Raw genomic sequence first — 15,632 nt, 5'->3', positions numbered from 1 at the left:
TCTAGTGGTGTTTCTCGGGGGTCAGTATTGGGATCATTATTTCTCATTGTCAATGATTTGTGTAATGGAATTGACGGCGTTGTGGCAAAGTTTGTGGATGATATGAAAATGGGTAAAGGGGTAGGTAGTGCTGAGGAAGCAATACAATTGGTGCAGGACTTGGACAAATTGGAAGAATGTGCCAAAAAAGTGGCAGATGAAATACAGTGTTGGGAAATGTATGGCAGTGCGGACTATTATCTAAATGGGGAGAAGATTCTAACACCAGAGGTGCAAGGGGACTTAGGAGTCCTCGTGCAAGACTCCCAGAGGGTTCATTTACAGGTTGAGTCTGTGGTAAAGAAGGCAAGTGCAATGTTGTCATTTATTTCAAGGGGAATAGAATATAAAAGCAAGGGGGTAATGCTGAGCCTTTATAAAACACTGGTCAGGTCGCACTTGGAGTATTGTCAACGGTTTTGGTTCCATATCTCAGAAAGAATGTACTGTCATTGGAGAGAGTCCAGAGGAGGTTCACAAGAATGATTCTGGGAATGAAAGGGTTTACATATGAGGAGGTTTTAGCAGCTTTAAGCCAGTAATCACTGGAATTTAGAAGAATGCAGGGGAATCGCATTGAAACCTACCGAATGTTGAAATGCCTAGACAGGGTGGATGTGGAAAGGATGTTTTCCTTGGTGGGGGTATCCAGAACCAGAGGGCACAGCCTCATTATTGAAGAGAGGTAGGGAGGAATTTTTTATTAGCCAGAGAGTAGTGAATCTGTAGAATGCTCTGCCACAGACTGTGGTGGAGGCTGTGGGTATATTTAAGGCAGAAGATAGATTCCCCCTGATCAATCAGGGATTCAAAGGATATGGTTAGAAGGCAGGTGTCTGGGGTTGAGTGGGCACCGGGATTGGCCATGATGGAATGGCAGAGCAGACTCGATGGGCTGAATGTCTTAATTCTGCTCCTATGTCTTATAGTCATAGTCATACTTTATTGATCCCAGGGGGAAATTGGTTTTCGTTATAGTTGCACCATAAATAATAAATAGTCATAGAACCATAAATAGTTAAATAGTAATATGTAAATTATGCCAGTAAATTATGAAATAAGTCCAGGACCAGCCTATCGGCACAGGGTGTCTGACCCTCCAGGGGAGGAGTTGTAAAGTTTGATGGCCGCAGGCAGGAATGACTTCCTATGACGCTCTGTGCTGTATCTTGGAGGAATGAGTGTCTGGCTGAATGTACTCCTGTGCCCAACCAGTACATTATGTAGTGGATGGGAGACATTGACCAAGATGGCATGCAACTTAGACAGCATCCTCTTTTCAGACACCACCGTGAGAGAGTCCAGTTCCATCCCCACAACATCACTGGCCTTACGAATAAGTTTGTTGATTCTGTTGGTGTCTGCCATCCTCAGCCTGCTGCCCCAGCACACAACAGCAAACATGATAGCACTGGCCACCACAGACTCGTAGAACATCCTGAGCATTGTCCGGCAGACGTTAAAGGACCTCAGTCTCCTCAGGAAGTAGAGATGGCTCTGATCCTTCTTGTAGACAGCCTCAGTGTTCTTTGACCAGTCCAGTTTTTTGTCACTTCGTATCCCCAGGTATTTGTAATCCTCCACCATGTTCACGCTGACCACCCGGATGGAAATAGGGGTCACCGGTACCTTAGCTCTCCTCAGGTCTACCACCAGCTCCTTAGTCTTTTTCACATTAAGCTGCAGATAATTCTGCACACACCATGTGACAAAGTTTCCTACAGTAACCCTGTACTCAACCTCATCTCCCTTGCTGATGCATACTCAACCTCATCTTGCTTGCTGATGCCTTATGGTCTGAGGATACTGTTCAGTTAATAGATTCTGACTTTTCTAATACTTGCATCAGAGAAGGCAAACTATGGTTTTATGATATGTTCAAGTATCAAGGTGTTTATCACAGAATGCTTTTTTGCTTCTGCAGTAATGAGCAATCTGCTTGGAAGAACTCACGAGGTTAGCAGCATCTGTGGAAGGAAGTGAATTGTCAACATTTTGGGTTGAGGCCCCGCATTGTGACTGAGAGCGGAGAGATGAGATAGCCAGTATAAAAAAGGGGAGTGGATTGGTGAGACTTGGTGGACTGAGGAGGAGCAGAAGATGACTGGTAACTTGTGCCAGATAGGTGAGGGGAACAAGAGTGGAGTTGGAGAAAGTGGCGAATGAACAATAGATGGAGGCAGTCAGAGATGAGGGGGAAAGAAAAATATGAAAAGGTGGGTTGAGCAGTGTGGGTAAATTGGTTTAATTGCATTGTCACATTAGAAAGTTGTTTTACATGCCATACATACTGATCATTTCATTGTAGCAGGGCACTGAGGGAATACAAGAGAGAAATAACACCAAATCATACCAAAAGTGCAGTGCAGACAGACAATAAGGTGCAAGGCCACAGTGAGGTAGACTGTGAGTTCAAGCGTTCATTTTATCATTCTAGGGGACTTAGTCTCTCTTATGTAGCACTGAATGTACTGGATAATTGGATGAGTTGCATGTGAACTTTTGTCTCATCCAGGTGGGTTGTTTAGATCTCCGATAAAGGTGCAAGGATAAATGTCACACCTCGTACAACTGCAGGGGATGGGTCGAGAGAAATGAGCTGACTAGGGAGTTATAGCGGGAGTGGTCCCTGTGGAAAGCAGAAAGGGGTAGGGAGGAGAAGATGTGGCAAGCAGTGATATCTCATTACAGGTAGCTGAGATGACAAAGGATGATATGCTGGAAACGGAGGTTCATTAGGTGAAAGGTGAGGATGAGAGGAACTCTGGAAGGAGGTGGGGTGAGGGCAGAAGTACGAGAAGCAGAAGAGATGTTAGAGTAGGCTCGATCAAGCACAGCAGAAGAGAAGCTGAAAAAAGGCATTTCAGCTCTTCTGGAGCAGAAAACCTCGTTTGGAAAAGGAGAAATTGGGAAGAACAGAATAGCATCCTTGCAAGAGCCAGGATGGGAAGAGGTGTAGTCTAAGTTGCTGTAAGTTTTGGTCGGTTTATAATTAATATCAGTGATAGATTGTCTCCTGGGATTGAGGCAGATTTAATAAGTTGATGCAGTGCAGTCGACAATGTAACAATGAAATAGGTGAGGAGCGGTTCGGGAGAGCAGTTCCGTGTACCCACCAAAAGAATCAGACATTACTATTGATTACTGTGAAGTGAGAAGAGTCAGAAAAGAAATTGTTCAAAATAAGAACATGTTCAGGCAGTTGGATGAGAGTGTTGGAGCAGAATAGGTTGAGTCTTTGTTGTAGAAAGAAGTGAAGGGCTTTAAGACCTTCCTGATAGGAGATGGAGATATATAAATACTGGATATCCAAACTGAGGCGGTGGGAGCTGAGGAATCGGAAGTTGTCCAAATGCTGGAGGGCATGCGAAGTGACCCAAATGTAGATGAGTAGTGACAGGACAAAAATAGAGGAGGAAATCCGCAATTGCTGGAAATCCAAGCAACACACATACAAAATGCTGGAGGAACTCAGCAGACCAGGCAGCATCTATGGAAAAAAAAAAGTACAGTCAACGTTTTGGGCTGGGACCCTTCAATGGGACAAAAACAGTTCTGTGGGACAAGAGCAAGCAGAAACAATGTGTCTACCAGGACTGTCCTGCTTATGAATCTTGGGTAAGAGATAGAAGTAGAAAGTGTGGTCTTGAAGCACTATCATGTTAGAGGTTGAATGGAGTTCTCCTGATATAATTAGATCTGTGACAGAGCATGATATGACCTGGTGTTTGTTGGTGGGGTCATGGTCGAAGGGGTTCATAAGGGGAGATATCATAGAGCAGTCCTTTGGCATCTGCTTGACCTGCTGACTTGCTCCATCAGATTTTGTTGCTGCCAATTCCATTATCTGCACTCTTTTATAACTCTATTTTATTCAGCAGTTTATAATTCAGCCATGTCGAAATATGGGCACCTAGGCCCAACAAGTCCATACCAACGACTTGCCCACTCAGCTGATCCCAGTTTCCTGCATTGGCCCATATCCCTGTAAGCCCTGCCCCTGTGTGAATCTGTCCAAGTGATTTTTTTTAAGAGATTCATTTGTACCAGCCTCAACCACTTCCTCTGGCAGCTCTTTCCATACACTCTCCACCATCTGTAGAAAATGTTACCCTCGAGTACCCTTTAAATCCTTGCCCCTTACCCTAAACTGAATTTTGGATTCTCTTACCTTGGGAGGGGAAAGACTGTTACCATCCAGCTTATCTATTCCTTTCATAATTTTAAACACTTCCTACATACACACGTCTCTATGTTCCAAAGAATAACAACTGAGCCTGGCCATTCTCTCCCTATAACTCAAGCCCTCTAGTTCTGGTAACATTCTTGTAAGTGTTTGCATTCTTTCCTTTAACTATGTCTTTCCTATAACAGAATGACCAAAACCATACATGGTACTCCAAGTGTGGCCTCACCAACAACTTGTACAACTGCAGCATGATGTCCCACCTCCTTTACTCAGTTTCCTAAATGCCCTCTTCACCACTCTGTCTTCTTGTGACTGTGCTTTCAACAAACTCCTAAGTCTTATTGTTCAATTATACTCGTTATTTCCCTACATTCGTAATATTAAGTCCTGTGCTTTTTTTGACTTCCTAAAATACATCACCTCACACTTATTTGATTTGAAATTTAATTGCTACTTCCCTAAATGATCAAGATCCCCCTGTAATTCACACCCTTCTTCACTATCAGTAGCACCTGTTTTCTGCAAACTTCCTGATCAAGCCTTGTGTGGCCACAACCGAGTTATTTATAACAATAAAAAGTATTAACACTAATCCCTGTGACACCACTTGTCACCAGTCTCCATTCCAAGGAACAAGAATCAACCATCACCCTCTGCTTCCTATCTTTGAACCAATTTAGAATCCACCTAGCTGGCAGTCCCTAGATTCCATGAGACCTAATTTTCTAGACCTGCTTGCCATATGGGACTTCGTCAAAGGCCCTGCTAAGGTCCATATTGACAACATCCTGTGCCCTACCTTTCAAATACCTCTTCTTTAATTACTTCAAAACAATACTCTGAAAGATTCATCAAACACAACTTCCATCAGGCATTTTACTGGAGAGACATTAAGAGTTAGTGATTATTATTGCATTGCTGATGAGTTGTCCAAACTGAGAGGTGACAAAGATGAGTGGCAGAAGCCGGGACTACATCTCGAGCTTGCACTGATTCCAAACAATGTTGGGTGAGGAGACAAAATCAGAAGAAATTGAAAAGAAATGATTAAGACCTGAATCTTTGTGTCATAAAATTTGGTACCTTAGATTTATTAAATCAAATTCCCCTGTCGTTGACTTTCTGCAAATGCTGATGAGCGACCACAGAAGGAATTTACCCATGCCAACCTTCCTTCCCCCGCTAATCCTTTGGTACAATCATTTCTTAAGGTGTTGGTTTATTACATGGATATGGTTGTGTTCCAGTTTACAATCCCCTGGAGTCACCTTCCCTATTCTTAATAACTTTGATACTATGAAATTATTACAACGTGGTAAAGGGTAGCCCTTTCTTATTCATACCCGGTGGCAATGAAGACACTGGGTAGTGATTAGGAGCAGCAATCCAACCTTATTTTTTTCCATAATAAAGATTTTGCTGTTTTTAACCACAATTGGGATGTCAAGTAGGAGCAGTAAATAGTAGGGCACTAAGGAATACTAATGAACAGGATGACGTTGTGATTTGAGTCATAGTGCCCTGAAAGTAGCCACATGGGCAGATAACATGGTAAAAGCATTTGGCATGCCTGCCTTCAGAAGATAGAGTAGAGAATATTAAAGCTCAGATGTTAGGTTGCACATTTACAAAGCTCTGGTTAGAATTGCATTTGGAAGTATTGTGTGTGGTTCTTTTGTCACACTACAGGAAGGATGTGGTTGTACATGAGAGTGTGTGGAAAGATTTGCCAGCAGGTGGCCAGGATTGGGGGATTATAATAATGGGAGTGACTGGATAGATTGAGTTTCTCTGGAGTGAAGATGACTGACCTGGTAAAAGAAAAAATTAAGAAAGAGACTTGGTACGGATGATTAGAATCTTTTTCCATGGTAGTGAATTAAAAACAAGAAGGCATTGGCTTAATGTGAGAGAAGGAGTTTAAAAGAAGATTTAAGGGAAAGTTTTTTTTTTACACAAGAGTGGTTGATACTCTTCCAGAAGAGGTGTTGAAGTCAGGTGCAATCTTTATATTTATGAAACATTTAGACAGGCGAGGCGTGGAAGAATATGAACCTAGTACAAGCAAATTAAATTGTTTTCAATGTGGACATGGTGGACCATAGGGCCTGTTTCGTGCTGTACAACTTTGACTTGGATACCATCTGTGTACTAACTGAGCCCAAGTTAGGGTCTTAGTCTATATAGTCAACTGCACACTTCAGAGAACTGAGAACTTACAGAAATATGTTGATTTCTATTCCTTTAAAATTTTTCTACATTAAAAATATGCACATTCTTAATTCTAGTAAATGTTGGGTTTTTAAATACACAAAATGGTGGACAGCTACTGCTCTAAATTTTCCCAGTGTGAAGCCGTGAGATCTTGGTTCCCGCCTGTGCTGTTACTTAATCTGAATTCATAATGGAGAATTCTGTACAGTCTGAGCAAGTTAGTTTTTTCCCCATGTTAGATGCCTGGACTTTAATGAACTACATTGTGTGTCATCATCCAGGTTTAGTAATTTTAAGGGGTCCTTCGAGGAAAAGGATTTGACTGCTCAGTGGTCCCTTTGGCTTTGCTAAGAGTGCTCATAGAAGAGTATGGAGAAATCCTTTGTGAAAAAATTTGGATAAGGAAGAAAGAACAGAGATGTGAAACACCTGTATTTTGAAAGCTAGAAAGGTGCAGAAAAAAATAAATCCTAGGTTCAGCTTTGCAATTGCAACTGAACACCTGCTGAACAAAGATTTGCAGCTGAAGATAATTTTAGACTCTAGACAATGGAAGTGAGACAGTTCTGCTCTTTTCAGCAAGCTTAGATGACCTTCAAATTGAAGTCTCGAATATGGTCAAAGATGAGGTAGCTGAACAGCTTAACTTGAATATAGTGATCTCGTTTTTACTGGCAGTCATAAAGTTATTTTCCATTACCTAAGTACATTTGAAAACATGATAAGCGCATAGCATACAGGTTCTTGCGCAAGTATGTTCCACTACTACAAAATGGGGGTAGCCACAGATTTTGTGATGGAGAGACTGTGCTAGGTGAAATTTGCTGCATCAGATTCCCAAAACTTTGTGAGAAATAACTTTAATGTTACATTACTTTGAGAGAGTAGTCTTATTTGCAATATGATTTTCAATAAACCTTATCCAGTGAGGAAGACAAGATTGTCAGAGGGTGAGATAATAGAGGGTTAGGTTCTTGTATCTGTTCTAGCAATATGATTTAATTATCCAATTAAACAATGACTCAGCAAAGTTGACAGGCTGCAGCGCATTACATCTGTTGAACTTTAGATTAGTAAATTTGGTTTTAGTGACTATGACTAGGGTGGAGTTTGGTTTTATGTTCTCTTTCGGTGCAAAGTGATATGCTGAAGGTCATTTGCTAAACTCAAGTAATTTCCGTAAATGGTCGTGAAGTAGGTTTGTGCACTGAATATGCTTCCTTATGGCAAATAAAACTGCAAATTATGAGAGATATAGATGGTTGTTTATAAACTGCACAACTGCCATTTATACCGGTTAAACTCTGGTATTGAATTCATCCAGGTGGTCAGTGCTCCTTGGAAATTATGAGAATAAGAGTGACTTTATTCAAACTTGTAAAGTTTTAAATGGGCTGTTGGGATGTTTTCACTGGTGGGAAAATTGTAAACAAGGCAGTCAGCTGCAAAATACTGTTCAATACTTTAATACTAATATTTTAGTACTAAAATGCCTTTAGTGCTATAATTCCAAGCAAACTCACTACCAGATTTCTGGATCTGGGACTTTGCAACAGGATCCTTGACTTCCTGACCAACAGACTGCAGTCAATAAGGATAAGCAGCAATATCTTCACTGTGATTATTTCAACTCCCTACTCTATTCTCTCATTTACTTATGACTGAGTGGTCAGATCTGCTCAAACATCATCTACAAGTTTGCAGATGATGCCACCATTGGGCTGAAGCTCAAATAATGAGTTGGAGTTCAGGGAAGAAGTAGAGAACCTAGTGGCATGTTGTCATGGCAACAATCTTTCTCTCAATGTCAGTAAAACAAAAGATCTGGCTATTGACTTCAGGAAGGGAGGCAGTGCGCATGCACTATTAATGATACTGAGGTCAACAGTGTTGAGCTGCAAGTACCTAAGAGTGAACATCACCAGTACCCTGTCTTGTCCAACCACATAGATGCCATGACCAAAAGAATGCACACAATTCCTCTACTTCCTCAGGAAGCTAAATAAATTTGGCATGTCCCTCTGAATCCCATCAACTTTTATCAATGCACCATAGAAAGCATCCTATTTGAGTGCATCATAACTTGGTATGGCAGCTACTCTGTAACAACAAATTGCAGAGAGTTGTGGACACAGCTCATCACATTACTGAGGCTCCCCTCCATGGTCAATTCCTCCCAGCTCAGTAAAGCAGTCAACATATTAAAGACCCCACTCATTCCAGACATTCTCTATTCTCCTTCCTCCCCCGCCCACACCAAGAACAAAAGTCTGAAAGCACTTAACCCTAACCAAGTTCAAGGACAGATTTTATCCTGCGGTTATAAGGCTTTTGAACGATTCCCTGATGAGAAAAGATGGACACTTGACCTCACAATCTACCTCATTATGGCCTTGCACCTTATGGTCTGTCTGTACTGCACTTTCTTTGTAACCATAGCACTTTATTCTGCATTCTTTTAATTTTTTTTGCTTGTATTATTTCAATGCACTGTTGGAATGAAATGATCTGTGTCGATGTCATGCAAAACTGTTTTTCACTGTACTTGTTCAGCAATATAGTGTGGATTGAGTCCTTCCAGCCCTTCAAGCCACATTGTCCCAGCCACCCCCGATAAACTCAATCAGCCCTAACCCAATTATGGGACAATTTACCGTGACTAATTTACCTACCCATTATGTCTTTGGAATGTGGGAGGAAACCAGAAGACCCAGGGAAAGCCCACACATTCCATGGGGCGGACATACAGAATCCTTATAGAATGGCACCAGGGTCGAACTCTGGAACATGCTAACCACCACACTACCATGATACCCTGTTAGTTTGCTGACACATGTACTTTGGTACCTATGACAGTAAACTAATTTACCATGTTGCTAATTTCAAATTAAATATCTTAGACCATGTTCAAAGGGGAAAGGAAGGTAATTTTAATTCTACAAAGGCCTTTGAAATAATTGCAGAGAGCAGATGAATCCCTTGTGATTAATCAAACAGATTATATTAGTAACCTACAAATTTTTATTGTGGTTAAAGAAGAGTTACTAGGGTAAAATGCTTTTGTACATTCCCCATATTTTCTACTGTGATTAGGCACACTACATTGCCTTCCAGGACCCAAAGCTTGTCTCATTCAGTTCTGTAGTCTACAGGTTGAGGCGGGAGAGGTGGGTAATAGGTTACAATCCTAGTTTAGCTTTACTTATCACTACTACAGTATTTATCCAATTGACTTCCCTTCTTTCTGAAATCCTGGCAACTTTCCACACTTCCTGTTTCTTTTGACAACTAATTGACCTTTTCCACACACCCCCATCATGTTCCAATTGAACTCATCACCCTTCCTCACCTGATTCTATCTGCTGATCACCCTCATAATTATTTGCCTGGGTTCCTGGGTTGCTTCTCGCGAGGTTCATCTTTCCTATCCACTTGGTTACCTGATTCTATCTGTCCTTCATCCCTTCCTTATCTGGTCTACCTATCATTCTCCAGCCCTCCTGCCTCCCCCCCCAGTCTGGCTCCATCTGCCTAATACTTTTTTCTTAAGTTTCTAGTTATCTCTTATCAGCTTCTACCTCACCCTTCCCCGGTGCTGTTTGCAAAATGTTTTTATGTTCTATCTGTGGCCGCATTGGTTTTCTCTGGATGCTACTGTTTCCTCCCACGTTCTAAAGAAGATTGGTTAGTGTTCATAATTGGTGGACATGTTATATTGACACCAGAAGCATGGCCCACCACAATTCTTGCTGATTTGATTTCACAATGTGTTTTGAAGTACATGCGACAAATAAAACTAATCTTCTCCCTCTCACATCTAAATGCTGGCTATCATCCTGTTCTGCTGTCAGTCCTGATACAGGATCTCAGCCTGAAACATCAGACATCCCCTTGTCTCTGCAGATTCTGCTTGAGCCTCTGAGTTCTGCCAACAGATTACTTTTTGCTCCAGCTTCCAGCATCTGTAGTCTCTTGTGTCTCCATTAAACTAGTGTCAATATTTGGCAAAAGTGTTATGATATATTATTGTTAAAGCGATTGTGATCACTAAACACATTGATCTTTAAGCACAAAGCAATCAGTATTGACAATGAGACAATCATAGGGGGTAATCATATCAAATGGTGAGACAGGCTTAGCAACAGGTGCCCAACTCATATTTGCTTAAATAAAAGCTTTGAAACATTAAGCTGTTTTTGGATTTTGTACCTTACTGAATTTTTTTTTCTCATTAGGATCTTCCCACCAGAGCCAGGATGGCTGTTCAGAACTTGGTACAAAGAGTTGGTTTCTTTGGCATCTTGGCTTGTGCTTCAGTAAGTAACAGATGAAAGTTAATAAATATAGTAATTTGGTTTAGTAATCTTGGGATAAAAATCAATATCTCCAGTGAAAGAAGAAATGTACATTTACTTATAGAGTATGATCTTTGAATCCTGTCCTGGAATGTCTAAATACTGCAGATGGACTCCTGGCCATTTTATTAGGTGCACCTGCATGCCTGTTTGTAATGCAAATATCTAATCAGCCAATTATATGGCAGCAACTTAATGCATATAAGCCTTCGGACATCGTAAGAGAGTCAATTGTTGTTCAGGCCAAACATCAGAATGGGGAAGAAATGTAATCTAAGCGAATTGGACCATGAAATGATTGCTGGTGCCAGATGGGGTGGTTTGAGTATCTCAGAAACTAATCTCCTGGGACTTTCACACTCAACAATCTCGAGTTGACAGAGAATGGTGCAATAAACAAAAATCATCCAGTGAGTAGCGATTCTATGGGCGGAAATGCCTTGTTAATAAGAGGTCAGAGGAAAATGGCCAAACTGGTTCAAGCTGACAGGAAGGCAACAATAGTTCAAATAACCACACTTTGCAACAGTAACTCAAATAACCACAGGTTGCAACAGTGGTGTGCAGAAGGAAGAGCATCTCTGAATGCACAGCATGTCAGACCTTGAAATGGATGGACTACAGCAGCAGAAGACCACAAACGTACACTTAGCAGCTACTTTATTAGGTACAGGAGATAGTTAATACAGTGGCCGCTGAAGTGTATTGCATATACTTGTAGTCAGTAGACCTTTCGTGTATACATTCCGCAAACAAGATTGAAATGAATGATGATTTGATTTGCTTTGTTAAATGTTGGCAGAGGAAGAATGACAACTGGGAAAACTGCCTGCCTTTAAAACATGAACGGCCACTCAGGGATTTTGTTTTATGTCCCATTTTGTAGGATGCCACCTTCAACTTTGCCAAGTTCTCCCAGTAAACCACTTTAATGTTAGTCTGCATTGTCTTGAAATCCTGGAGTGAGACTTTTCCATGAATTGATAATGGCCTTCTTATTATGCATTTGATGAGTTTTCTGCCCGCTGATTTTTATCTCTGCCTGGGGAGGTGGGTAGTTGTAAAGCATTCTTTCATTTTGTTAATTTATCTTTTTTTAAAACCATGTCAGCTGGTTTCTTTCATCATGGATTTCCTAATTCAAACTATTTTGTATCTTGGTGTTGCTGGGTTGATTTCCCAAAAGTAAATTTACACAGACATTTCTATCTCACAAATTATAGAAACAGGAATTGCAGTTGTAATGCAACCGTAATATAAAAATATTCCCTTCAATACAGAATTGTAGCCTCATTAATGGAAACATAATGGGGAGCTGAAAAAGATTACTTGGAGAAAGGTATCACATTTGAATATAATTTAATCCAGTTTCAGCATCTGACAGCTGATCAGTATCTTTCTGACTCTGTTTATCCCATACTTTTAACAGAAGAAAAAAATAAAGCCAGTGGCTACATAAGAGAGAATTGAGTTAGAAGCATCATTACCTGTCTGCAAGATGCATATTAGCTTTATGATATCTACACCTTTATTCAATATTAATAGTAGATCGTGTCTAAAGTATCTTCATGTTTTACTGTGGTATAATGTTTCCTCCGTATGACTTCCCTTTATCCTCTTTAAGTGTCATCCTTGATGTGTTGTAGATTCCCAATCCCCTCTTTGACCTGGCTGGCATAACATGTGGACACTTCCTCGTTCCATTCTGGACCTTTTTCGGTGCAACTCTTATTGGAAAGGCTATCATTAAGATGCACATTCAGGCAAGTATCATGCCTAGCAGCACCTAAATGTAATTATTCTAAAATGCTATCTAGCTGTGGGGTTGATTGTTGTATATTTTTCACTGATGTTTCATCTGAGCAGTTTGTTGATGATTAAAACAAAGCATAATGTTCTTTTGATTTTTGTTTTGTATTATGTATGCCATTAAGCTTGGCATTAAATTGACATAATACAAAGTACAGTGTCATTAAACATGCCTTTGAAATTTGAAACAAAATACTGGGAATTACTTGTCATTGAACCTTTTTACATTAGTTTATCTACCTCCGTTTGGCTCATTGATTTATCTTGGGTAAAGATTTTCATTTTATTCTCAAGCCTCCTTTTGTTAGATTATACTTGGAAAGGAAATTAGGAGCTAGTTGTTAAAAGATGGGTAAAGCAAAGTATTCAATGGAATGGACCAGCTGAGAGAAAGGGAGGGATTGGAGAGGTTCATATTCAAATTTATTTATCACATGTATGTACGTCATACAGTGAAATGCATTGAAACACTCCCAAGGATGTGTTGGGGGAAGCCCGCCAGTGTCGCCACACATTCCAGTGCCAGCATAGCATGCCCACAATGCTCAACACAATTACAGACAACTGTTTTGACTTCCGGGTCTCAATCCCAGGACTCGCCAATCACACGTTTGACCTTCGGGCCTCAACTAACCTGACATCCAGGTTCAGTAACCTTTGACCGCACAGCCCCTTGGGCCATGACTTGCAGGCTCAAATGGACTTTTGATCCCATAGCCTAAGGGGTTGGGTGTTGTCACTGGCCCATGTGACTCCTGGACATACAGACCTCTGTCTTGGGGATTGCTAGTCACCGCAGTGCCTGTTGACCTGACCCAGTCTCCAGGTTGCTGACCTTCAACTGCAGAGTGTTCCAACCTGGACTCTCCGAACAGCTCTCCTGCCCTTGACCTCTAACTGTGCCATAGTGCTGTCCCCAAAGCTATCTGTAAAAAAAAAACCACTAAGTCTGAGTCATGAGGTCGACAGACATTGAATTTTAATTGATAGTGATGATACTGATATCCTTATATTCCTTGATTTCCCTTGCATTTGGAAATCCATTGTACCTACGTAGCCTTGGGGGAGGTGAACTCCAAAGGTCCATCACCCTCTGAATGACAAAGTTTCTCTTTGTCTCAGACCCATATCATGAAACAGTGCCCTCTGGACCAAGATTCCTCAATGAAGGGAAGCATTATATTCTGTCTGTAAGGGGCCCATTAATGCCCTAATTTCTCTCGCTACATATCTCTATGTATTAATGCTTTTAGCCCATTTTTATGCTAGTCTACTGTCATATTATACCTTGCCTTTCTTGTGCAGTTTGCTGTTGGTTTTTGGGATTGTGAGGAGAGAGCTGGTTGATGGATTTGTTGTCTTTTAATCCCATTACCATTTCCAGTGCTCGTTCTTTGTTTCTCTCATCAAGCCACCTTGGTTTCCAATATTTTTGGATTTCTCTTTCAGTCTTCTATTTTGTGAAGTTGGATACAAGGCATTCATTTATTATATTTTGTTATTGCCCATAATTTCAGCCTCTAAGAGATCAGCGCCTCATTTGAATAGCTTTATGGAATCTAAACAAGTCTTCTTTGTCTTTCACAAAGTAAATTGGAGTTACAAGTAGTCTGGTTCTAAAATTTCATGGTGAACCTTGCCCTACTTCAATATGTGTTAAATGTTGTCAGGATGCTGAGACTACAATGCACATAGCAGCAGGGGATATCTCGCAGGAAGGAACGTTTTTGGAAATTCAGTATTTAAGGGGTTAAAGTATTGTATAATTTAACAATTTTGGAAATATGCAAACATGTTGAGGCTCACGCTGAATTCTCCTAGCCTTTTCTCTAATCTCTTATAATACTGCCATGTACTTCTCACGCAATTGATCTTGCTCAATCCATTGTATATGTTGCTGTTTTCAGTTTAGTAAGGAAGATATAATTTACTGATTTGTTTGATCTGTCTTTCGAAGTATTTTGTGTTTGAAAGGCCCAGTCTCATTCCTCAGGCTAATGAGTTAGTTAATCTTGGCCTGGGCATATGTTGAACTGCCTCAAGACCCAGAAGCAGCTTTCTCATTATAGTTTTCTGTTTGGTAATTTCTTTTATATAATCCCCACTTGTGAAAATTGAATGTAGTTCTAGAGCTCTCTATATCTTGGATAAATGCTCATTTTTAAAAATATATTTCTATATGACTAGTCACTTGCTAATGATGGTGTGTTCTTCCATTTTAATTTCATTTAGATGTTGGTGGCCAGTTTAGCTGGCTTACAACAATTCCACTCCCACTTAGCCCGTGTTCTCATCTAGGAGATACTAAATTAGGCTCTGTTTGCATACCCATGTAGATATAAATGATCTATGGGCATGAGATCTCCATGGTGTCCTGCCTGGCCAATATTTTTGTTTCAATTAACATCACTAAAAACATTATCTCCTAATCAAAGTTCTATTGTGGGAGTTTCCTGTGTACAAATATACAGTCAACATTGCTTCACTAGAGAAGAGACTACACTTATCTTTTTTCCAAAAAAAACCCAACTTAACTGGTGTTAAAATTTTGGAATATTCTAAGTGTAGTGTGAAAGGTGCCAATGAATGCGAATGTTTTGCATTTATTGAGGGGGGGTGTCAGCCAATGGGAGGCCCATGATTGTATCCTACTTGCAGATCATTGGGTGTAGGGGCATATACCCGACTGGGTTTTACACACCCAGAGATGTTTGCTTAGTCCTCCAAGCAATCGTCAGTGAAAAGCTTAAGCAATTTCTCGGTTGTGTTCTTCTGGGATGAGGCATGACTTCATATTATCCCTATCAAAAGTAAGAGAAGGCATTATCGAAGTTTTCCATATCAATCATCTGGAAGGAAAAATGTATTTCAAAAATTATTTTAATCTTGGTCTGCTGTTACCTCTTAAAATGCCCATCAATATCACCTTACAACATTGTACTCCTTCCCCAGCCTTAACTGCTTCTCACTCCCATTCCATTTATGACTTATCCCCCCCCCCCACCACCCCTTCTAATCCTCCAAAC

The 15,632-nt window shown here is 40.6% G+C and overlaps 1 protein-coding gene across 1 annotated transcript in view; it reads left to right on the top strand.

The window, feature by feature from the left end:
* The window catches only part of vmp1 (vacuole membrane protein 1), a 182,757-nt gene that overhangs the window by 145,389 nt on the left and 21,736 nt on the right, over window positions 1–15,632 (top strand). Inside the window, exons 8-9 of the mRNA XM_072243335.1 lie at window positions 10,678–10,758; window positions 12,444–12,560. Of these exons, the coding sequence (XP_072099436.1) occupies window positions 10,678–10,758; window positions 12,444–12,560 (198 nt within the window). The remainder of the gene's footprint in view (window positions 1–10,677; window positions 10,759–12,443; window positions 12,561–15,632) is intronic.

The sequence above is a fragment of the Mobula birostris genome, chromosome 25 (assembly GCF_030028105.1).
Source record: "Mobula birostris isolate sMobBir1 chromosome 25, sMobBir1.hap1, whole genome shotgun sequence".
NCBI classification, from domain to species: Eukaryota; Metazoa; Chordata; class Chondrichthyes; order Myliobatiformes; family Myliobatidae; genus Mobula; species Mobula birostris.
Note: the sequence above shows the minus strand (reverse complement) of the source record. Positions and strands in the feature narration are given on the sequence as shown.